This window comes from Argentina anserina, chromosome 1 (assembly GCF_933775445.1).
Source record: "Argentina anserina chromosome 1, drPotAnse1.1, whole genome shotgun sequence".
NCBI classification, from domain to species: Eukaryota; Viridiplantae; Streptophyta; class Magnoliopsida; order Rosales; family Rosaceae; genus Argentina; species Argentina anserina.
In genome coordinates this window covers 2030261-2055224 of record NC_065872.1, presented here as the reverse complement: position 1 = coordinate 2055224, position 24964 = coordinate 2030261, and the positions used below count along the sequence as shown (strand labels likewise).

The 24964-nt window shown below is 37.6% G+C and overlaps 5 protein-coding genes and 1 pseudogene across 9 annotated transcripts; 2 read left to right on the top strand and 4 right to left on the bottom strand.

Annotated features, from left to right (window-relative positions):
* Window positions 1-576: 576 nt before the first annotated feature.
* Window positions 577-4859, bottom strand: LOC126787097 (uncharacterized). Of its 3 annotated transcripts, none has more exons than XM_050513043.1 (6): window positions 4537-4859; window positions 4353-4409; window positions 3951-4022; window positions 2094-3821; window positions 1765-1909; window positions 577-1597 (listed from the first exon to the last, which is right to left on the bottom strand). In XM_050513043.1, exons 2-6 carry the CDS (start codon window positions 4380-4382, stop codon window positions 951-953), a joined length of 2622 nt encoding a protein of 873 aa, XP_050369000.1. In that variant the 5' UTR covers window positions 4383-4409; window positions 4537-4859; the 3' UTR covers window positions 577-950. The 3 variants fall into 3 exon arrangements, with proteins under 3 accessions (XP_050369000.1, XP_050368988.1, XP_050368993.1); XM_050513031.1 differs by having other exon boundaries at window positions 3951-4025; window positions 4353-4405; XM_050513036.1 differs by having other exon boundaries at window positions 4353-4405.
* Window positions 4860-10657: 5798 nt separating this feature from the next.
* LOC126793402 (rop guanine nucleotide exchange factor 9-like) lies at window positions 10658-13025 on the top strand. Its single transcript, XM_050519916.1, has 7 exons — window positions 10658-10880; window positions 10994-11110; window positions 11241-11386; window positions 11684-11758; window positions 11845-12120; window positions 12221-12541; window positions 12642-13025. Exons 1-7 carry the CDS (start codon window positions 10658-10660, stop codon window positions 13023-13025), a joined length of 1542 nt encoding a protein of 513 aa, XP_050375873.1.
* A 2155-nt stretch (window positions 13026-15180) lies between these two features.
* Window positions 15181-16171, top strand: LOC126793163 (putative F-box protein PP2-B12; annotated as a pseudogene).
* A 356-nt stretch (window positions 16172-16527) lies between these two features.
* On the bottom strand, window positions 16528-18271 carry LOC126804448 (putative protein ABIL2). Its single transcript, XM_050531968.1, has 8 exons — window positions 18074-18271; window positions 17901-17983; window positions 17615-17762; window positions 17411-17510; window positions 17300-17336; window positions 17065-17198; window positions 16909-16970; window positions 16528-16798 (listed from the first exon to the last, which is right to left on the bottom strand). The coding sequence occupies exons 1-8, from the start codon at window positions 18167-18169 to the stop codon at window positions 16712-16714; spliced, it is 747 nt and encodes a 248-aa protein (XP_050387925.1). The 5' UTR covers window positions 18170-18271; the 3' UTR covers window positions 16528-16711.
* On the bottom strand, window positions 18093-23036 carry LOC126804149 (proteinaceous RNase P 1, chloroplastic/mitochondrial-like). 3 transcript variants are annotated; one of them, XR_007673243.1, is made up of 8 exons: window positions 21048-23036; window positions 20877-20966; window positions 20604-20785; window positions 20389-20509; window positions 20164-20232; window positions 19941-20070; window positions 19288-19615; window positions 18093-18182 (listed from the first exon to the last, which is right to left on the bottom strand). XR_007673243.1 is itself a non-coding variant. In XM_050531961.1 (8 exons), the coding sequence occupies exons 1-8, from the start codon at window positions 22779-22781 to the stop codon at window positions 19392-19394; spliced, it is 2439 nt and encodes an 812-aa protein (XP_050387918.1). In that variant the 5' UTR covers window positions 22782-23036; the 3' UTR covers window positions 19066-19391. The 3 variants fall into 3 exon arrangements, 2 of the variants coding, with proteins under 2 accessions (XP_050387918.1, XP_050387911.1); XM_050531961.1 differs by lacking the exon at window positions 18093-18182 and having other exon boundaries at window positions 19066-19615; window positions 21048-22585; window positions 22697-23036; XM_050531954.1 differs by lacking the exon at window positions 18093-18182 and having other exon boundaries at window positions 19066-19615.
* Window positions 23037-23088: 52 nt separating this feature from the next.
* Window positions 23089-24775, bottom strand: LOC126796377 (protein NONRESPONDING TO OXYLIPINS 2, mitochondrial). The gene is made up of 3 exons (XM_050523198.1): window positions 24536-24775; window positions 24325-24443; window positions 23089-23583 (listed from the first exon to the last, which is right to left on the bottom strand). Exons 1-3 carry the CDS (start codon window positions 24679-24681, stop codon window positions 23564-23566), a joined length of 285 nt encoding a protein of 94 aa, XP_050379155.1. The 5' UTR covers window positions 24682-24775; the 3' UTR covers window positions 23089-23563.
* Window positions 24776-24964: the final 189 nt, after the last annotated feature.

The following is a 24964-nucleotide window of genomic DNA, read 5'->3' as shown; positions in this document are numbered from 1 at the left end:
TGTTTCAATTAATGCTTCACAATTTGGTCTTGTTTTTATTGTTTTGAATTTGTGGTTATTGTGATACTGTTCTCATCTGGTTGCCAATTCAGACCCATAAGTCCATAACTATGCATAATTGCATATAATTGAAGAATATAGCAAACATAGCCAAGAAGTCATTGCAACTGGTCCAAGTCATCTGAAAAGAGACTTCTAGAGTGCTAGCTGGGCACTGCGACCTTTCAACAACTTGTTTTATGCATAGCATTTGGATGTATTACGGCTCATTTGCCTACTTGGGTGATTTGAAAGATTAATTAGTCATTTAGTCTCTTCTCTTGCTTTGAGAGTTTGAGTTTGAGTTTGAGCATAGATATACAAACCCGTTAGACAACACTAAACTAATTACTCTAGCTAGTTTTTGTTTTTTGTTTTCACAGATAGTACCCATGTCATCCATATGGAATCTTTCTATACACAATTGAACAAGTACTATAATTATTGATATACTTTAAAAGTGTATTGTGGTAGTATGACTGGAGTAGGATTTCTTTGTTTATTATATATCTGCTTCCAGATAACACAATAATTCATAGCATGCATACAAGTGATACAACCGAGTCATTTCAGAGTTTTCTGCAAGAACAGGTTTCATCTTATGTTTCTCTAAAGTAGTTCTAAATCTGAAGAAAACATACAAATGGCAACAATTGAATTTTTGAAATTACAGTAACTCAAGAATTATGACCCCAATTTGCAGAACCCGTTATCTTGCCTCTAAGGTTAGTACATGTCATCTTACTGTTAAGAACCATATGTAAATATTTTAATCAATGATAGCTTCCAGATGCCAATCAAGGGTAGAGTTTCTAGTACTCAGTTCCTAGTAACTCTAGTGCTAAATATATGTACAAAAAAAAAGAACAGAGTGCTATGGTTACCTTAAACCTGTGTAAATTTATGTAGGATTATGCAAATACCTCCTCAATCAGCGCATTGAAAATCAGTCTCTCTATGTCACTCACTACTTGCTCAGCTTCATCGCCAGTAAATCCATTCCTCCAAGCCAAATCCCATGTTCCTTTGCCTACTCCTTTGCACATTACATCTCTTTCCAACATTGAGTACAGACTATCTGCCAAAAGGTTCTCTCCAGCAAGCTTGCTGTAACTTCTCAGATTCTCCATATCATTACAGACATCTGCCACCAATTTGTCCACCGATAGGCCAACTCTTAACTTTCCTTGTAATGTTAGTGACAGAGGACTAACTGTTTGTGAAAGTTGAAAGCTTTTGCACTCGACTAGCTCACTTGCACAATCTAAAGCTAGTCTTGTTCTGCACACCCCAGAATTGGAGAAATTGGAGACGCCAGGTGGTTGGAAGATTATAGAGTCATTCACATCAAGATCAAGAAACTCTTCAGCATGGCTAAAAAATGATGCATTGTTCAAAAGAATTTCTCTGAGGTTTTCACTACTTCCGACTGTTTTTCCATTCTTTCCACTCTGACAGGCTTCTTCTTCAGTAACTTCTGCAGATTCAGGTTTTGTCTCTTGCATAGAGCTCAGTGATGTAGGTTCAGAAAGAGAACTCTGGAAGCTAATGCAGCGCCCTAAGTTTAAAAGGAAAAACAACATTACAACCTACATTTATAAAATGCCAATCTCCCCATGTAGAATGGCCAAAAGTCCATGCAGACACTTGAGCAGCATTTACAACGTACATACTACTGAAACTTTAGGCATTTCATAATGAAGTTAAGATTTAAGAGTGCCATACCTTCACTCTGACATCCATAGGTTTCCTTTTCCTCTTCTTTACTGAGATGAACTGCAGAATCAGTGTTGAAGCTGATAAGTGAAGACTCACTTGTATCATAAATAACAGTTCTCCTGATAATTTCTTCACTCACAACATTTTTGGTCTGCATGAAAAAGAGTACTGCATCAGTTGTTTTTTTTATTTCCAAAGTTAATCTGCATGGGAAACTGTGGTTTTGACACTTCAGTTTCCACTAACAACAGAGCTACACATAATGTCTGAACCTAAAACAGAATAAAATAAAGTTTGTTAGGAAAAGTAAAGGGAATTCTGTTAGGGACACTTACAATTGATTCTCCTGTAGGCTCCTTGATCGGTTTTTCCTTCCTCAACTGATTCCTTCTGCTTTCGGTGGAAGTACGCTCTGCATTTTGTGCTGTTGAACATTTTGAACTTGTACTTATCACATTACTTGGTTGTCGAGAAACTCGACTCTTTATGATGTTTGATCCAGATTCAGGCTTTCTTGCCTTAGCAGATGTCACAATGCCTTGATCTTGAGACTTTGTCTTTGACACAGTTTTAGCTTTCACTATATCCTTTGCTGCAGACTTCCTGTTATCAGCAGCCACATTTTGGATCTTACCAACCCTCTTGTCAATTGACTCCTCCTTCTGTGGCTTCTTAACTACAGGTTGAGAAGCTTTCAACTGTCTTGCAACCATTTCTTTCATCTTGGCTTCTTTTTCTCCATGTTTGTCCACATCCCCTCTATGATTTCTAGCTCCTCCTTCTTTGCTAGTCTTTCTACTTGGCGTCTCTTCTACTTCAAGCTTTTGTTTCACTTTGTCAGATTTCAAAGCTCCCTCTTTAGCAATCATTGTTCGGGGAGAAACCTCTCCTTGTGATCTCAGTTTCTTGACCATCCTTCTGTTGTAGAAAGCTTCCTCTCCCCGAACAATTGGTGCCTTGGCTTCCGTTTCAGGGGATTCAGCAGAAATAGGCTTGATCAACACAATAGGTGGACTATCACTGGTGAATCTTTTCTCCAATTCCAAAAGATTGAAATGATTAATATCAAACTTAGGCTCTTCAAAAGAATTGTTTCTCAGAAGACCTTTAAACCGCATCGTGTCAAGAACTTCCTTTAAGGTCCTCTTCTCTGGATCAACACTCTGAGATGCAGTCTGGGGCTTCCTCACCTTTGGCCTATCAATTTCAAAAGAAGGTCTCTGAGGATTTGAGATCTTCTCACTCTCCTGCAAAGAATTTAAAGGGTACTCTTCTATTCCCATCAGCTTGGCAATCAGACTTGGACGTTTTGCCTTTTGTGATGAAACGCTGGAATACTCGCTAGTATTATGATACATAGTGGACTGGCTTGAGCTTGTGGAAGGAGAATTTGCTGCATATGACTCCCTATATCTCTGAGGAGAATAAGCAGAACCCTTTTCAGCAGTGCTAGTATCTTCCAACAATTTCTGTCTCACAAGACTGTCTCTGATCACCTTCTTGAGTTCCTCATTACTATTCCTATAAATGTAGCCATCAGAAGAAAGCCTTGGCTTCACATAATCTTGATCTCCATGGCGATTCGAGTAAGCTCTTTGGGGATTTCCCAAGTGCTTTTTATTCAAGTTACTCAAGTACTGTGAGGCTTCTTGCAATTTCCCTAGCATAACAAGACTCTCCTGCAAATCAAGCGCTCCTTTTAGCAGATCTTTTGCAATGTCCTTAGACTGGCCATGATCAAATCTGTTCTTCTCATTGGACCAGGAATCAATCATGTGGTTCAGCCTCTGAGCTCCTCTAGAAACTTCCATTATCTGAAAAGAAGAAGAAGATGATGAATTTCGGAACTTCTCTGGAGAGATCAGCTCCAATGAAGATGATCTGGTACTTGAGTTCTTCGAATTTCTCCGAATCTCGACCTTCTTCTGCTTATCCATTATCTGTGAACCACCACTACTCTTGGATCTCCTCATTATCATCCCACAATCCACAACTCCTTTAGGGTCCTCACATGTGATGAATGATCTGTACACAGCTGATTTTAGACCGTCCTGAGGCATATTCTATGTAACAGAAAATTACAATCAGAAAACTGAAAAAGTCAGAAATTAATGTCAACTTCTCCTATTACTGAAACTCAAGGGGGAACACTGACACTGGTAAATCATCTCTAACATTAAAACTAAACTTACTTGGTCTTTGATGTTCTGGCTAATTTTCTGGAAGATAGTCTTTGGCAGGACGTGAATAATGCTAGTTGGGTTCTGCTTTAGAGTGAGACACAGAAGAAACAAAGAATTAGTTGCCGCCAACATAAATAATAATTAAAGTTAAATCACACTAAAAGAAAGAAGATTCGGCTTTTGAAACTTTCAAATGAGGAAGGTGACGAATGCAGAGAGAGAGAGAGAGAGAGAGACAGAGACAGAGACTGTTCTGGGAAAAGAATTGAAATTTGAATAACAAAGAAAAGCCAAAGGTAAAAATGCCAGCTACCCATTAACTAATCTTGCAAAAGGATTCAAACTACTCTACAAAGATTAAAATTTCCATGCACATATAAAATTACCAGAAAGAAACTGAGACCCTTTTACCTGAATTGTGAGGTGGTTCTTTCCCAGCATTGATCAAGCTCAAATCAAGTTACCTACCTGAAAACCATGACAGAAAGGTAAGAACAAACACAGTAACATCATAACAAAGCTTGAAGATCGATCAAGCACAAAGCTTTTCAAAAACCAAAACGAAAAGCAATGAGTTCCATGAAGAACTACTCACTTGCAAGTTGAAACTGGAAGCGGTGAGGTGAGAGTGACCCAGATCCGGAGAACACGAGTGGAGTTGGGAGCAGTGGGTGCATTGACTTTAAGAGATTGAGCGTGCCCACCTTCACCTGAAAGTTCATGGGGACATTTGCAGAGCAAACAGTCTAAAGATTTGGTGCACTACCGATTCCTTCCTTTGTTTATTAGACAGGAATATCATTACAAGATTTTGGGTAGTAATTAGTGAGCTTGCCGTACATAAGCACCAAATCATGGAATTAATAGAACGTTTGTACTAACAAGTTTAGCTACCACCGATCATGCAATAATTATCTTCATTCATTAAATAAATCATGGAGTTTAGCCCGGTTTAGTACTATCGTGTTGTGGAGTATCAAAAATGTGGAGACGTGGAGTTACTAATTCTTTAATGATACATCCCGTTTAACGTAAAATTTCACCCTATGCTCTCTTACTATTTACTTATTCATTAACATTATATGCATTCACGACTTAATTATGGATCGAATTAGAGAGGATAATGAGAATTATACATATATTTTTTGGGAGGGAAATCTTCCTACTTGCTTCTCATGGATTGTGGACCAAATTTAAGAGAGTATCAAATAACTTGTTGGTTGTTGCGTATGGTTTTTGGTGTTGTCATATTTAACTTGAACTCTATTAATTATCTCAACTCTCTCATCCGTATCGAGTAATTGACTGCAATGGCCGGCTTCCACAAATACTGCAGACCAAATAATGCATGGTACACCCAGTTGAACTTTCAACAAGATGTTCATCAATTCATTAGAGACCAAGTTACATGGGATAAGCTGGATCAAGATATGAATAAGGTCGTAATTTGTTTATTGGGTCACTTTTTACTTTTTTTTATCAATAATTTACTCTTATATTTTCAAGACATTTTATCTAACATATTTTCTTCAATAGATGTGTATATCACACCCTATCAGTCATCATGCACATCTTATTCATATATTCATATCTATCAAGTTTCAGCGTTTTAATGAGTAAAACTTGCTCAAACAATACAGATTCACGTGGATTTATTAAAATCTTAGAAAGTTTGCACTTTGCAGAAATATTTTGAGCTGAAACGATCACATATATACACACTTGGAAACTCACCTTCTTGAATCTGACCCTACGAGTCGGAACATTTACATGGAAGAGACCTAAACGATATGAACAACACGACTGAACTCAGAACAGTCAGAAGTATCCCACTTTGGCATTTCCTGGATACTTTATTTATAGGAATCTTGCCAGTTTACAATCATAACAAATAGAAAATCCCAGCAAGAGAAACAAGAGCAATCATAGACGATAAGAACATCTACCAAGTTTTGGCCAGTCCATGCTAAACCTCCAGGTTTTTGAATGCTAGCTTCATAGCCTTCATTTCTTTGTACGTTATTGAGGATAAAATTGAATGGTTTATTTCATTTTTGAGCACTATAGCCACCAAGTTAATAAAAGTATAATTAAGTATAAAATGGAATGTGAATTAGCTGTATGATTGAAGTGTCAATTTGGCTAATTTAAACAGACAAAAAAATTTGTTTAACCGTATTAAATTTATTTATTTATTAAAAATAACAAACATACATAGAGTGGATGTACAAGCTTTACCCTCAAACCCATCGATAAAAACTACTAAACTTAACTCTACAACTAGTCAAATCTTCACTCATTAATCACATAATCATTGTCAACCGCTTTAGCAACTTCTTTTTCAATGTGAAGCATCATGCAATCATCAAGAAAATCATCCTCTATTTTGTTTCTAAGTTTGTTTTTGATAATGCTCATGGATGAAAAAACTCTCTCTGTGGCCGTGGTCAGATTCAAGAAGGTGAGTTTCCAAGAGTGTATATACTCGAACCCAGTTCTAAGCTTCACTTGTTTTTGTTAGTTCTTAAAGAAACCATGCTGATTCATTTAAGTTTTATGCAGACCTCAAATGGCATAGAACGATCGAAGGTTCCGGTGTTGATATTTACCAAATTAACCAGAACAGAACATATGCAGTTTTAGTTTATTAACCTGAAAACCAAGCGAGCCATCAACTGAGTTTAGAGAAAAAGAAAGCAAATAGTTGCTACATAAATTGGAGAAACTTTGAGATTCTAGTATTTCATCATATATGAACAAATAAAGCACTAATCTTGAGTTCTTGACTACACTAATAAACTAGCCAAACAGATTTGAACATCTGAATTCTATTTTAAGGTCAACTGGTCAAAAAGTACTTAGCATAAATAAGAAGAACCACTGTGAATGAGATTTTAGAATTCTCTGCTTAACTGGAAAGGTCAAAGGAAATCTAACTAACAGTATTGGTATACTTGTTATTCTACAAAATGAACTAAACCTAGAGCTAGTTAGTTATAAAATGGAATATGAATGAGGTTTTTTTCTTTGGTTAAAATGGTATTTCAATGCCATCACCTTATTATACCCAATTTTAGAGGAAAAAATTGGGAAAGAAAATAAAAGGAGAAGTAATACTACTAGTAGAAAAGAGGTTCTATCACAAGAAAAACTAGAAAATGATAAATATTTCATGAAAAATGGAGGAAGAAAATGTAAGAGGTTGAAAATGTTCCATGTCACGGTTCGAACCCAGTACATGGTGATAGACTGTCAATTACTTGTAGAGACACTAACCATGATTTTATTACTACTTGTGTACAAATGGATATCTATTGTAAGCTGTCTGGGCTGCAGCTCATAGGGGCCTTCAAACATGTTTGTCACCGACTTATAACCTGAGTATAAGATATAAGGGAGTTTTTCCAATGAGAACGATTTTGTTGAGGACTAAAGAAATTCACCAACTTTTTGATCTTATATTTAGATCTCGATCGTTTAGTTTGTAGATATATATAAATAGATCAATTTTGTAAATTTTTGTTCAAATTGAAAATCGTTAAGACATTTATAAATGTGATTTACTCATTATGAACTTGAATGGTTTATGTTTGACAATTTTGGCCTGTTCATTAATTTGATCTATTTTGATACCTTAACTATTACCAAATTAACTGAAAATTTGTACAAATAATCTACTTACCTAAAATCTAAACGGTTGAGATGAAAAAAATATAATAGAAAAATATGCATAATTAACAATTAAGTATTTGGTCTTCAATTAATACTCAACAAGATGATCTTTATTGGAAAAATATTCTAAGATATAATACTATTATCATTGTGTATCCCGGAATATTCAATCAGCCCTTTAGAATCATAAGAACCCGATCATTTTAATTATTTGATCATTAGAAGTTTAAAGTTGCACAACTCGAGTCCTCCAAAGTAGAAATATTACTTCAATAAAACCTTATCTCAATTACATTATCAACTATTCAACAACATATCATTCATGTAGTGGAAAAGAAATTTGCGTGGCAAATTATCATTCCCATGCGATATGGTACAATAAAGTAGATAAATCAAACCTAAATGAAAATTTTGAATGCAGTCACAGGACTCTTGCATGGTAATTGATGGGGTAAGTTACAATGTATAACGATTAATAATCTTGGTGCTTGTCATAAATGAGGTTAAAAATCTTCACCAATCCCATTTCCTCTTTTGGTTGATACTTAAATAATGTTTGGTCCAAACCATAGTAGCATATATACCATATGTAAGGATTTTGAAATTTGAATTCTAACCACCACTCAGATTCGTTAGTTAAATAACTAACAGTAGCCATATACATAACTTGTGATAACTTGATTAACTGCTAGTAGCTAGGCTCGGAAGCTAAGGAATATTTATCCTGAAATGGGTAGTATTATATGTATAGGGTTACTAGCTTAAAAAGTACAGTATTAATGAGGTTTTTGCATTTTAATGACTTCGTCATACTATTATTGATTCTCAAGATTGATGGAGGGAAATGATTTAAATTTTATACTCTAGTTACAACAAAACTTGCATCACGGGTAGAATTTTGTCGCCCCATAATCCCCTCACAAATAAATTACAAATGTTTTTTATGATAACTATAGTTATAAATTTATTAAGAAAAATAGTACTTAATATTTTTTTTTGTGAAATTGACATGGGGTATACACGATAAAGTTGAACGACAAATTTACTTTTTTACGTGACTGCAGATTTTTCAATTCTTAATCTTGGGTGTAAACTACCCTTTAACAAAGTTATCTTAATAGATAAATCAAGATCAAGTTATATTATTGTTCCCATTATTCTAACATATGTTTTGCGAAGAGCGTTTAGTCGTAGAAATATTGTTATCAAGAGATATGACGCGAAGATAATTATCTAAGTGCCATAAAGACTAGCATGATCTATTTAAAAAAATTATTAACACATTCGGACGATGAATCAGTGACCTTGGAATTTTGGTTTTTTATATGTTAATTGCACATTATATTGTGAGAGACTGAGAGTTGTGTGACGTGTAGTAAACTAGCGACTGTAGTTGTGTCCATAATCATTTTCATTAATTTATTATTTTGTTGGGCCAGTGGACATGACGTGTTTAGCTTAGCCTGCTGTTGGGCCTTTCGTTCTGAGGAGAGTGAATTGGGCTTTCGTTCATCTTTTCCTCTGTCTGGGCGGTCGGTTGACTTTTATTTTCGGACAATGGCACGTTGACTTTTATTTCCAATTTTTTTAAAAAAAAGATAGTGAGCATCACGTTCGTCTCTAAATTACAAAATGAAAGAAAGTGGGCAGCAACGCTCTCCCAAAGTCTCAGATCTGCAAGCTGTTAAAAAAAAAAGGATTGAGAAAATAATTGGTTTGAAGGCTGAGGTGTGTAAAAAGGAAATTAAAAGAAATGGTAACACAATCTGGTTAATGAAAATGAAGATATGATTACGGCTGATGGATAAGATAAAAATCATGGAATTACAGAGGTGGTAAATGTTGATGGAGATAATCAAGGCATAATGGAGATAATTACGGCTACAAATGGATACAATGGCCACAATTATGCAGTGCAATGTAAATTATGAGCCAATGAATAAGAAGCTAGCAATGAGGCAAGGTGTAAAAATGACAGGAAGGAGAAAACACCAGTGTACGTATCGAGTTTTAAGAAGAAGCCTTTCTCGGTTGTTAGGGTTTGGTTCTCATGTTTTTAGCTCTGACCACATAGCCGGATTTACTGTACTTTTTGTGAGAGAAGGAAGGAGAGCTTTGATCATTGATTTGTTTTACAGCCTTCTTCGACCAACCGGTGGAGATCGTAAGTATAATGGATTCTTGAGCATTTGAATTTCAAGGTGAGTACGTTATCAATACATTTTCTAAGAGGATTTAGATGATTTATTTCATACTTCAAGTAGAGTTTTATTTGCATCTTATGATAATCTCCTTCTATTACATCGTTAATTTCATTCTACGCGTTATGTTAGAAACTATCTACAAGCGGTTAAAGATACCAAATTGTAGGATTACTCCAACCATTGATCAATACATGTCTACACGTTCTTCTGAGTGAACACACTATCTTTAGCAAGTTGATTAACGAGTTTATAACTGTCGCACGCTCGACCCTATATGTCAAAAATAGTGAGAAAGAGCTGTCGATCGGTTGCCCGCTGTTGACGGTAGAAGTAGAAACAGATAGACTGAGAGATTAGAAAATTGACTGCCATTTTGGTGAACCCCGAATCTTACATAAGAAGAAGTTCCACCATTCATTCGAAGAAACGAGAAACTAAACCCCTTAAATAAGTCACTACCGGAATTAGTTTAGGTTGTTCAGAATTCACGTCTTTTTCTACTTGTCTCAAACATATGCACCCCACGTTCCACAGCTATACAAACAGAAAATTAAAACTGCCCTCATCTCACTGTTGCTAAACTCTCCTCATTCATCACCCAACACTGTAAATTAACCCCAAACGAAAACAATTTCGATCATTTCCTATCTCTTTCTCTCTTGCTCTCTCCATTGGGAGAAGAACTACTCTTATCTCTCCCGACTCTTCTCCTCCTTTCTCCCACACAACTACATATTGATATTGTACGTTGTTTAATTTGTTTCCCAAGAAAGAGGATTTAATTCAAGTGCTTCATTAGCTTTTGTATTTCCCCTTTAATTTCTTTGTTTCTGATTCACAATGGTCCGAGCTTTTTCTACCCAAAAAACAATGCAGAAGACGAAATCTTTCCAGTTGAAACGGATGTTTGAGTTCCAAGATGGGAGACATGTACCGGATTTGATCTTCGACCACGATGTGAATGAAGATGAACAATTATTAAGTCCTGCTGCAGATGAGCCCCAGTTGGAGATCAAGCACCAAGCCGAAAAGATAGCAAGTCCTAAGCGCAACGGACCTTCAGGTCGTAAAAATAAGGCAACCTGATAAGTTATAGCTATCTGATAGTGTTAATGGAGATGAAGGTGTCTCTTTAAGCATTTATGTGATACTAACTTGTTTGTATTTGTCTCTCAGATATGGAATTAATGAAGGAAAGGTTTTCGAAGCTGCTTTTGGGTGAAGACATGTCAGGTGGTGGAAAGGGTGTCTCTTCAGCCTTGGCTTTATCAAACGCCATAACAAATCTAGCAGGTATATATGCGGCATTCAAGAGTAATATGACTAATATCCTAGTTTTAGTTTGTTCATTACTTCAAAATACTTAAGAAACATCCGAGTTCTGTTCTAATTGTTTCTTATCTTTGTGTCTATGACAATGCAGCATCTGTTTTTGGAGAAACAAGGAAGCTAGAGCCCATGTCTCCTGATAGGAAAGCGAGATGGGTGAAAGAAATTGGCTGGCTTCTGTCTGTGACTGATCACATTGTTGAATTTGTCCCTTCACAACAAAATGGAACAAACATGGAGGTTCATATAGATCTGTCTTATTTAACCATACATAATTCAGAGTTTCAAATCATTTTTTTTCTCGAATTTTTTTTAAATATTTATTTAATAAAGTACAAAGCAAGGGGGGCAAGACCAAAATCTTGCCAAGAAAACCCAAAGGAAAAAGAAAAAAAAAGTAGATAATTCTACTATGAAAACTGATAATTCGGAAATTCAATTCGGAAATCTCAAGTAATCAGCTTGTAAGACTAATTCAAATCATTAGTCTAGCTATTTGTTTCTTTGTTCTAAACCTTCTTCTTTTTCATCGGATAGATAATGGTGACTCAACAAAGGAAGGATCTGCACATGGACATTCCTGCCTTACGCAAGCTTGACGCCATGCTTCTTGTAAGTTCACATCCATCATGCTCCTCGTTTCATGTCAAAATTGTAAACATCATTTTTTTGACGATTTGCTGTATGTTGATAAACAGGGCCACCTGGAGAGTTTTGCAAACCCAAGTGAGTTCTGGTATGTGAAAAGAGATGCCCAAGATGATGAGAAAGAGAGCAAACCACAGAGAAATGATGAAAAATGGTGGTTACCAACTGTCAAAGTCCCATCAGAAGGTTTATCGGATGAGTGTCGTAAATGGCTGCAGTTTCAGAAGGAGTCTGTCAACCAAGTGCTAAAAGCAGCAATGGCAATCAATGCTCAAGTACTATCAGAAATGGATGTACCTGAAAACTATATTGAATCTCTTCCCAAGGTATGCATGAGACTATATAATCTTAAACCTCAATTAGCATATTGATAAAGCTAGATCTTCACTAACCAACTGAATTTGTCTTTCACAATTTTTTTTATAGAATGGTAGAGCTAGCTTGGGTGATACAATCTACAAGAGCATAACTGAGGACCAGTTTGACCCTCTAGAATTTCTAATGAGCATGGACTTGTCCTCAGAGCACAAAGTGCTAGACCTCAAAGACAGGATTGAGGCCTCCATTGTGATTTGGAAGAGGAAGATGAACCACAAGGATGGAAAGTCTTCATGGAGTTCTGGGGTGAGTTTCGAGAAGAGGGAACGGTTTGAAGAGAGGGCAGAGACCATCTTACTCATAATCAAACAAAAGTTCCCAGGAATTCCCCAATCTGCACTTGACATAAGTAAAATCCAATACAATAAGGTACAAAGAAATTATTCACTCTTTATCTCTTCTACATATTCATAAGATCAAGTTAATAATTATGTCACATTAACCATACATGTTCATACACAATACACAGGATGTAGGGTATGCTATCCTGGAGAGCTATTCAAGGGTAATAGAAAGCTTGGCTTTTAATGTCATGTCAATGATAGATGATGTCCTATATGCTGATAAGAAGACGCGAATGGAGAGATCAAACAGGAGGCTTTCGGTGGATTCATATGCCTCAGAAGATCCTGACAGGTTGAGTTGTACAGGGACACCGAGTTCGAAGACATTGTTTGAGTTCATGGGATGGAATCAAGATGTAGACGAGAATAACAAGGAAAGCTATAGCTATAAAGAAGACGGTGATAAGATGATGAGCAAACCACCACCTGCTGTAAGCACCAAGAGATTTTCATATTTAGAGAAGCTAGAGAAGTTGAGTGGTCTAAGAAGTCCAACAGCTCGCCATTGAATTTATGGAAATCAAAGAGTTGATCAATAAAGAGGGACAAGGAGTGAGAGGGAAGTTCGACATAGAGAAAGATACGTACATAATTGGCTACTAGGATACTTCTTGTCGGTAATTCTATGTATAGTACGATCTCTTCCTTCCAACTGAGGATAGTGAAGTCGGAGTGTGAAATATGAGTAGGGTGAAGTTGGAGTAAAATTTGAGTCGGGCACTGATTTGATGATAATAGAGTTCATCAGCTTGTAGAAACAGTAATGCATTTTATCAAGTTTTTCGAAAGGCTTGTTTGGCATCTTATGTTTTGTTTTTCTTCTAAATCAACAAAGCTAAAATTGTTGATTTTATACAAGAAGGCTATGAAACCTTTTCATATAATGGACCTTAAATCATACATTTTGATCAGTTGATGCAAAATTATATATAATAAGGGTTCTCATAAAAAAGTCTATTTTAACACATGAAATAAGAAAACAATCACTTAAGTTTTAAAAATTAGAAAAAAGTCATGTTCTTAAAACTCTTAAAGCGTTGCCCATACAAGTCACAATAATTACACAAGTGCCACTAGTCCTTAAAAACCAGATTTGCGTTGCCAAGTCGGTTCTCTTCTTCTTCTTCGCCGTCGAAGCCTCAAAATCTTTCCGTCGTCGCACCATTGCAGTTCCTTTTTAGAGAGAGAGAGAGAGAGAGAGAGAGAGAGAGAGAGAGAGAGAGAGAGAGAGAGAGAGAGACTCTATTGTCGTCGGAGGGAGACCTGCTTACTGAGTCTTCTTATTCGATTAGATGCAGTTCTGGCTTTTCTTTATTCTTTTAATTCCTTAACGTCAAGATCGATTATGCCGCAACCTGGTAACTACACAATTTGATTGGTTTGATTTATATATATAGAGTCAAGGATTTGATGGTGGTAGTTTGGGCCTTTGGAGAATAAGAAGTTTCGGGAGAGAAAGATATGAATAAGAGAAAAGAGTAGATGAGTGTAAGGGAGAGAGTCATGGATTTGATTGTGGAATAACTACTACTGTGGGTTTGATAATTAAGGCATAATTAACTAGCTTTGTGTTCATTTGTATAACTATCTTCTTTCTATTGGAAGCTTCTAATTTCCCCCTTATGTAAATTTTCTGCGTGTTCGACGACTTGGTTGGAGTTAAGATTAGTTGCAAGAAACTACTCGTCTTATCACCCATCACACTACCCGTCACACTATCTGTCACTTGACAATGTTAGTGTGACTGGTGGTGTGACAATAGTGTGGCTGGTAGAGTGACTATCAGTTTACTCATCACATTACTCGTAACAATACATGTCACATTATCTGACACAGCTACAAGTTCACATGCATAACAGTAGACAAAAGTTCATTATTTATAGTCATTCTTCTTCTTCTTCTTCTTCTTGTCACAACATAGTCACAGAAAACATTGTGATAAAGAGTGTGACATGTAGTGTAACAGGGGGTGTGACAGTTAGTGTGACAGGGGGTGTGACAGGGGTGTGACATGGGTGTGATAGATGTGTGATAAGTAGTGTGACATGGGGTGTGACAAGGATGTGATATGGATGTGACAGTTAATGTGATAGATAGTGTGTCATTAGGTGTGACAGGGGGTGTGATAGGTAGTGTGAAAGGTGGTGTAACTGTTAGTGTGATACTGTGATATGTAGTGTGACATATGGTGTGACATTCCGAGAAAAAGTCTAAAAAGTGAAATTATGTTAAAATTTAAAAGAGATTGGTATTAGTATGCTTAGAATGAAGACTAAAATTAAGGAGTCTCGGGCTCCGGTTTGGCCGGAAAAGCTTGGAGCACCACTATGGACGGCGATAGTCCATTGTGAGTGTTGTTGCGCCTTGTATGGTGGTCGGTTCGGAGTGAGTATATTATTAAATGAAAGAGGGGAAATATTTTTCCAACGGTACTAATCACGCTCAAATTCATTGCGGGACGATAAAGTTATAGCTGAAATTAAAAGAAAAAAAAAAAAAAAAGACAAAACAATCTAGAAAATATTTTAAAAACAATTTTTTCTAATTTCGTTTAAAGCTTGTTGAGTATTCTAATTTCCAGTTAAATGAGTCGAACCCCGACATATCTCATCCTTCTCACAGCCCGTCCCCAAAAAGTAAATCCCTTAACGGTAAAATCCCCTAATGGTAGCCAGAGCCACCGACGGCGAAGAAGAAACAGGGCACATGAACAAGAGGATGAAAAGCAGAATGACGTCGGAGAAGGTGGAAAAAAACTCAAGAGAGGAGGAATCACTTGCGACGGAGATGAAGCAGCAGCCTTTGCTGGACTTGCAAGCTTTGCCGGAAGCATGTATAGCCCACGTGATCTCGTTGACAAGTCCTCCAGATGCATGCAGGCTCTCCTTGCTGTCTAGGGTTATCAGGTCTGCCGCAGATTCCGATGCCGTTTGGGACAAGTTCATCCCGCATGATACACACACGATCCTTTCCCAGTCCAAATCCCTTTCCTCCTCCTCCTCCTCTCATAAATCAAAGAAGGAGCTCTACATGTCTCTCTGCGACGGACCCGTCCTCATTGAAGATGGAAATATGAAAATGGAGTGGGAAGAAGTCGTATATGATAGCTGCAAAGCGCCTCAGGATTGCTTGGGATAATACTGATCCGTATTGGAGAAGGCAATATCTTACTCATGACGAGTCCAGGTTTAAGGACGCAGCCGAGCTTTATGGTTCGGTATGCTGGTTTGAAATCCGTGGGAGAATCAAGACGCGCATGCTATCTCCATTGACGACGTATAAAGCTTTTCTGGTGTACAAGTTAACTAAACGCCGTAGTGTACATTTCTGGCCTATCAAGGTAACAGTTGGTGCAAGAGCTTATGGCTTTGACTACGAATGCCCTGGTTTAGAGGAAATAACGGCAGGCATTAAACCCTCTGCGTTTCTGACACCTAGAAGAGATGTAGAGGAATATTGGTTGGTTCGTTGGCACAAAATCAAGAAACCTAAATTTCCGAATGAAGGCAGGACGGATGGGTGGCTGGAACTTGAGCTGGGTGAGTTTCACTGTAAAGGAGACGAAGACGGGGAGTTGGAAATGATTTGTTGTAATATTGAGTCTGGTATGACAGGTCTCCTTATTCAAGGGATTGAGGTCAGACCAAAAAGCTAGGAACTAGCCAACACAACACATATATGGAATGAATCACCAAAAAACAAAAACATATATATGGAATGTAAAATAGTCTATCAGGATCCTCTCATTAGTCTACGAATCGATAATCGTAATGTCGTATCAAACAAAAAACAATACACATTTCCTAGTGGAAAATTTAATTTGTATGCTTGATGATGCATAATCCAAATTCGCTTGTTTACATTGGTGGCTAGAAGTTTATCATATGTACTTGGATAAAAATAAAAAATCTGTTACACGAATTGGTTGTTCAAAACATCCGAAACTCCGAAACGCTGCACTGTTTATCACCCGCTTCATGCAGGCTGCAGCCCCTCCAATCTTGGTTGCTTTCTACTGTAATAACTTTGTTGCATTGCTTAAGCACATGTCATTGTGGAAGCAGAGGGCCTTAAATTGTTTTAAATACAAGCACTGCTGCACTAGAAAAATATTGGCATCCACATATATGAGCATCAACAGTAGTCTAGCTAGCTAATACTAGAAATTTTTGATACATATAACTTTTAAGAGTTTTCACATCGCTCGCCTAGCTCGTCTCATGAGTGAAAACATGTCACCACCCTGCCCAGATTTCCTGACATTGCGTCCCTTCCGAGTTTCCTGCATTAGATCACCATCAGTGTGGAAATGGAGATTTAAGGACATAAATGGACGCGATGAAATCAAGACTTAATTTTAAGATGTTGCGTACTATTCTGCATTCAACTAACCTGGAAATGAAATGTTGGTTTTGGACCTCTGGAAAGGATTGATAAGCCATCACGAACAGGCACTACATGGAGGAAGTCCATGTTAAGCACAGACAATTCATTCATGAAAGAAAAGAAGAAAGATATACTAACGTACATATGAAAACACAATATCACCTAAAGCTGGATTAGCATTATCCTTGGACAAAGACGGTTTGTGCGAGTAAGTGTACAAGAAAAGTGGCATTGCTTCCTCTCTCTCAAATTCATGCTTGTCAATAGCTTTTCGAAAGGCCGGTACTCCAGAATCCCTGCATGAATGGATCAAATTTATCAATTTGATCAAAAGAAGGACCTAAGGACCATGCAGTTCAACAATGTCTAGACAATACATAATGAAAGACAAGCTCACCTCATATCTTCTTTTGATTTTTCGTCATGTCTGATAGCTGATCACAAAACCAAAGACTTAGTGACAGAAAGCTTCAACAGTAGTTATAAGAGGAAAGTGGAACGGTATTACGTGCAAATAGAAAACGTGCGCTATGCCGAGGCAAAGTCTCATGCCATCGCGTTCTTGTGAGAGCAAACTTGTGGGTAAATTGTTCACATAGGAGAATTCTCTATCAAGTACAAAACCAACTTTTGCAATAAGTACATGAACTCTTAAGGACAACTACATGATGATGATGATGAAATTGATAGAATTTAACCAATTTATAGTTACTTGTTTAAGGCAATTGATTCGCAGCTCAGCGTCTGAAAATTCTTTAGTCTCAGAAATGAGGCCACTGATGTTAGCAGAAACGCATCCGAGATGATCAACAACAGTCACCACAGCTCTGCATACATACTCTCTTGTGTTTTCCACCACCCTGCCAAAATATAACCATTCCCGGTCAATCAGGCAATCACGATGTTCGTAAAACTATGTCGTTTTAGACATATGTCTTGTCATATTTAATCTATTCAATGAACACTAAAGTAAAAACTGCATAGCAAACAAGACTCACGCTCTCTTTTCTTGGGCAGCCAAGAAGGTTGATTCACAGTATTCAGCAGCATAATGAAGTTGGGAACTCAAGGCTTTCAGTTCCTTCAAACCCAAACTCAAAATAAGCTTTAACACCTCAACAATAGAGAAGAGTTGCACAAATCATTGGGGGTTTGAAAACCATGTACGTACCTGGAGAGACTTATCAAAGTTCATAATGTCCATGGACTCTCCTTCTGAATCTTCTTGCTTCACAGAGCAGGGTATAGAGTTCTCCATCTTCTCCATGTTTGAACTTCTTCTGAGGTTTGGAAAGCTTGCGAGAGTTAAAAGTGGGAGGATAAGCAATGTGGGCTGGTTTTGTTTTTAAGCTAAGAGAAAGAGAGGAGAAGAAACAAAGGCACATTTAAAAGGAGTATTGATTCTCTCCATGCTATGATACATCAATTATCCCCTGCATGTTCAAGAAAGGAGGATGATGACAAATTGCAACTGCAGCCCGTGATTTTGTGTTCTTTACTTTTCAGTTTATAGGAGAAAAGTTAAAAAAAAAAAACTAGGCAGTGACTCAGTACCCAACCACAACATCATAGAAATTACTTGAGGATGAAAGCTCGGTAACTAATGTTTTACTTGGATTATGACAAAATTATAAGATTTTCACTCTCATATATCTCACTTTGGAGCATTACCTCGGTTCAAATCAAACCCTTTTGTATTCTGACTATTAGAGATGATTGTCTGTAGTTACAGATTAGCTCGATCAAACATGAAATGTGCAATTGTGCATGTGAGAGAATTTATATCTTAGTTTTGCTTAGGCAATTTTTTCTATTTCCTTCATGCATTTTCAAATTTATTCTTGAGTCATGGCTGAGCTGCATTGCAGTGGTTGCATAATGTGATTAGATTCAATTTGGGTTATCTTAATCCACACACACACACACATATATATATATAGCCCTTATTTGAGATGAGAAAATTCAACAAAAAAATGGTTCAAAAATGGAAATACGCGTGCGCGGACCTTCTAATTTGAGAAAATATATATATATATATATATATATATATTCAGAAGGCCAGATTATTATATGGAGTTGATCAATCAGAAATCATATATATATATTATCATATTTTCATCCCCAAATAAATTATTTAAAAAAATGCAGACTATGTAGTTATATGCAAAGTACTACCTATGATTGTATGAATATGAATTCAAATGCTACAGAAAAGAGTATATAGAAAATGGTCCATATGAGGACCATCATATATTAATATTCCTACCATTCTTCCAATAATTCAACTTTACACTAACACCGTGCGAAAAGAGGAGAACAAAATCTAGCTCTGACCAACAAAAATCTGATAGCAGAAATGACTTTCTGCAGTGGAAATCTACATACCTCTCCAACTAAATAATCAGCTCCCTGCTATAGGAAAAACAAATGTTTGGAAGTTTATGACCTATGTGCCTAGTTGAAAGTCCTCAGCAAGATGGTCATTAACTTCATATTTGAAAGTCTATGGTCCATCCACCAATCTTCTCTGCAGTTTCAATTTCTGGTAGTATTGAATGATGATATGAGGTTGTGGAACCTGATAGGATATCTTTGAGACCCTTGAGAATTTCCTGAGGTCGGTTTCTAGTGTATTTGTGGTTTTTTATTTTCGACGGTTCTGACTGGATGGCTGAACTAGCAAATCCCTTGTCATAGTGTGGAGGTTCATCATCTACTCCATACAAAGAAATTTAGTTAATGTATAAATACAATAGTGATTGCACTATAATGAAAAGCAACCTGATATCGGTAATTAATGTAATTCAGTTCAAGCATCACAGTATTGGCCCGAGTGCACAACAGACGATTGATGTATGATTTAGAACCATAACTTATAAAGGTGCAGAGAATACCATGATCTACAAACCTAGAAATGTTTAAGAAATATGTAAAATCTAATCATTTAATATCCTAGTATCACGTTAAACTGAACTATCTTATGTTGCCAACATAAGATTCGTAAATAAAACCATGAATTTATTACACTCACAAATTACCTTCAGGTCTGGTTGCAGAATCCTCCCTAGCCTCACGTGATTTAGCTCGCATAATACATAACCACATTCTTTTGGCTTCATAACCATGTTCTGATTCAACTGGAATATGCCAGTGCCCTTCTGGTGATTCCTGTGAACATATATCATCAAGGTGCATCAAGATCTACACTCTTTTCATCAAAATTTAATTCAATTAAAAGTGGCAGATTGATTGTTTTTTTACCTGAATTACAATAGAACAAGGAGGAGGCATATGAAACACTGGACCACCTTCAGAAAAACTAAAGTGCACCTACATTAATGAGGATAAGTGAGATGTAAGATAAACAGGATCAGAAATTATACAGAGAATTAAGTATTATCAACTGCAAAAAGTATAAATAATTTGGACCTAGTAATCTAGTACAGACTATAGATAAGTGTCATTATCCTAGACAGCCTCACTCACTTGATGCCTTTCTTTCCATCTTGGAAAGAAATCATTGCCAAGAAGTTGAAATGTATGGTCTCTCATCTCATCATTTGTCACAAGTAAGCACTTGAACTTAATTGCAGCATACAACCAGTACCTAAAAATGACGGCACTTCAAATGAGTATACATCATCCATTCCAAACTATGCAAGAATAACACTCTTCTAAATTTTAATATTGCTCTTACTGACCAATCATCATTAGACCCACTAGGTGTTGCATAGAGAGCATCAGCATTTTGCCACTTCTCAATCAACGCCTTATTCATTCGTTCATCCATTCTACCTCCAGTGATACGCCTATTATGAAGAACAATGAGTGGCCATCTCTTTGAAGGAAGCTTTTGGCGTATGCCATTTACGACAGCATTGACCTAAATATTTTACCATGCTAATGTAGACCAATCAGTAATCAGGACAAGCTGTTAAAATCTGTTGTATGTGCTTAAGCATCAAGCTACTTGCCTTGGATGGGATGAATTTCTTCTGGCTGAAAAGGCCTACATTAGCTCCATCCACCACTGCTTCAAAAGGTCCATAATAGTTGAGCCATTTCTGCATAATACAATTTCGGTCATTCCTAAGTCAAACCATACAAGATTAAAAGTAATAAGCATTGTTGGAGACTTTTCTTACTTGAAACTTCTGAAAGCTAGAATTTTTTTCTCTCTTTATAGCTATAGATGCAACTGATTCAGCAAAGTTTTCTGTTTCTACAGTATCAAGATCAATTGTGGCCAATTTCCCCCCACAGCATTTGCACAAACCATCGGATCCAATAGTTGTATGTAGAACTGACCATTTTCCTTTCCCTAACCAGCCCTGCCCATGCCACCCACCACCTCCATTTTCAATGGCCTGCCTTATCAATCTTTCATCCCATTTTGTCTTTCCCACTCTCGACGCTTCCTTGCTCTCAAACCACTTTACAATTAAGTCTGCAGTAGAGGGCGAAACCCTCCTTACACTTGTTCTTAATTTGTGCAACATATAGTACACCTTGTCACCCTTTCCAGCACCAGCACTCACTCTTAAGAGGGCCTCCAGTTCAGGCTCTTCTGGATAGACACCATGCTCCAACATGTGTTTCTCAACAGCAAATGCTTTGTCAATATCGCCACTACTGCAAAAGGAAGATAATGCAGGACCATAGGAACGCAGTCTAGGATTAATTCCCATCAATATCATTTGCTTCACCATGTCAAATGCCATATCCCCATCCCCCATTGACATTGCCATTCTAGCCACAGACGTCAATGCTGCTTCATTCACAATGATACCATCTGATTGCATCTTCTCGTAGATCTCAAATCCCCTTTGTAAAGCATACTTCCTCACATCCTCACTAACCCGAATCTCATTGCTTTCTTGCTTCACATTTCCACCTTTAATACTTGTACCATCATCTCCATCTTTGGTAGGATAACTAGGATTGTTCAGTCCATCTAAGAGACGAGAGTTTCGCTTCACAAACCCGTTAGAAAACCACGCTGAGTTCCTCCTTCTATCAGAAGCCCCATCCACATCATCATCATCATACCTATTCCCTGCACTCAACTCCAATTCTTCAGCACCCTCATCACTTCCACTGGTATCATCCCAATTCCCACTCTCCGAGTCTCTTACCCTACTCAACTCCCCGGTTTCTTCATCAGACGAATCCATGGTATCCAAAATTCGAGTCCCAGACCCACTCTTAGCGGGACGAACAACCCCAACAGCTGCAGAAGAACATAGATATAACAAAACAGTGTAATGGTACTGACCTAACTTAATCTCCTCAGTTTGAGCCAAATCATAGTACTTAATAGCACCCATTACATCCCCTCTCTTTGAGCACATATCCAATCCAACTCTCATCTTAGCTTCAGGCAAGTCCACATTAACCTTGACCTTGTTTTTCTTAGACCATCTCCCCCTTTTCTCTTCCCCCACCTGATCACTTTCACTATTGCCTCTCTTCTTTCTTTCCTTACTCTCATCTTTAAGCCACACACCCTCCTTCCTAGTACTTCTCTGTTTAGTGAACCTTTCACTTTTTTTATCCACAGCTGAACTGCCATTGTTCTTCACAGATTTTCCAGTTGCTGAGTTCTTCAGGGTCTTTGTGTTTGGTTCGTGGTATGTGGTGGAGGTTGAAAGCTTTGCAGCTATGTGGTTGATGTTTTGTCTAGCTAGTGGAAGTGGATAGAGTTTTAGTGTGTGTTTGAGTTGAAGTGTTTGCTTGGGAGGTGAGAAAGTGAAGACATGATATTCGAAGACACTGAGAGGAGATGGGTACTTACAGAGGGTGGTGATGGAGGGAACAAGGTGGTGGTGGTGGTGGTGATTCTGCTGCAGTACCGAGTTGGAGGAGGTGAAGCAGGCCATGTGTGGCCGTTGGAGGATTTTGCTGGCCGATACCGTCAAACCGATATGGATTAACTAGTAACAGAGGTGCAAGTTGAAATTACAAAATTGTCCTTGTTGTTTAAACTGGAAACCAACGTGATTAATGTCTTAATTAAGGTCGATGTCGTCTATAATTCGACTATCGAGAAACTTTTCTTAATCGAACGTCCCTAATGAATAATGACGTTCTGGGTTCGAGTACAAGGTCTATAGCACTTCACTGGAATTACTCTAAATGCTTGAAAGGGAAAATAAAGAGGTTGTATAGGAACTCAACGATGGCTGCTACTCTCCAAACCTCCAGTGATCCGGCATGTTTCTAACCCTGGCGCAAAGGCTCCTTCACCATAACATCTCAAAGATTATGCTAAACACAAAAGTATTGCAATAAGGAAACTCTCTCAAAGAACATGTCGAAACTCAAAAGTACCGCGTTAAGGATTCTGAAGATAAGCAACTGGCAGAATTAACATGGGCTTAAATCACCTTACAATGCCAATGTTGTGTGACTGTAATTTGACATGCAACTCAGAGCTGATACTAAGCAATAACAACTCAATCGTCCCCCTGCTTGGCTCAGCAGGAAGAGGCTGAATCCTTTATAAGGGGATTCTGACAAAGGATGAAAATCAACAAGCACTGATGCCCAATAAACAGTTTAACACATTACGCTACTATAGTCACATAGGAAATTGTCAACACGAGCCCTACATTGCCGCCAAACAAAATCTCTGCGGGACAATTTGATACAGAGAGTGCTGTCATAAAGGCATCGAAATTCCTGAAATTGAAAAAGGAGGCATTATGAAGACTAAATGAAGGCATTTGACCCGTTAAACTATATAAGATAACAGAACCTTAAGTACACTAATAATGCATACAGAAACTACATAGATAACACCTAAATCACTAGATATAGAAAAACTCCTCCCAAATAGGGGTTAATCTAGTATACATTAATGTATATTATACATCTCACATCCGACAGTTGACAACGAATATTATTTTTTTGACCCCACTCACAAAACAATATCAACCGTCGGATGTGGGATGTATAACATACATTGATGTATACTAGAATTTTCCCCCAAATAGACCTCCCATTAGTAGTTCCTCAACTTTATCTACTCATTTCTACTGTACATCCAGTTTGTTCATTGTTAATGCACAGTTCAATAGAGTATGGACCATTGAAGTGTATGTATGGCAAGCAGTTTCGTCGAACTCACTCCGTAAAGAATTCTCCTGCTATCAATAAATCTCCCATTCCCATTATCTACTTGTAAACACAATCGAGTATTAGCTCCTAACAAAAGCTCCCTTAAAAAGCTTACTCCATAGCAGCAAATCAAAACAAAATCCATCCACACATGCAACAACCACAGAGCTATCACATTACGCTAAGCTACCGAAAACTCTAGAGAGATTTAAAGCCTAAACCTAAATTCAACAGTTGGTTAATATAACTAGAAAGCCTTATTAAATCAATGAAAGCTAAAATCAGAGGAGAAAGGAGGCTGACCTTGAGGAACTAATCCCCAGCTCTGGGAGTCAATCGGCAAGCTCGATATCAACCGCGCCGAAGCGATTGCACTGTGCAGCGGCAACATCGACTCCACGCTGCTCAATTCCAATGGTAGCCTACTCGTTCAAAACACCGCAATCAATCTCAGATTCCAAATTCGGATTAAAAACCTGATAAGAATCTGAAATGGGAGGAAGTAATGATTAACCTGGAAATGCGCCGGACGGGAGCGGGTGTCGGAAATTTGAGCGAGGAGAGCCCCGGTGCCGGAGACGGCGTCGTTTTGGTGAGGGTGTGAGTGAAGGAGGGGTTTAATCTGGAGGATAACCTAGAGACGACTTTGGAGTAGGCCATTCTCAGTCTCTGCTACTCACTTCTGGGTTTTTTGGGGGTTTTATAGACACACACAACAGTGTGTGATTTTTAGAAAGTATACGACATGTCGTTTAGGGCTTGCATATTTCATCCCGACCCGGATTGTTATGAATTTTCTTCATTCTGTTCTTTGTTGTTAAAGCAGGCCAGTGAGCTCTGAAGATCTCTCAGGTGGTTAATTATGATTTTATATATCAATTCTCTGATTAAACTTATATGAAATTGAAGAAGAAGTTTTGCGATGGAAATGTTGGTATATATA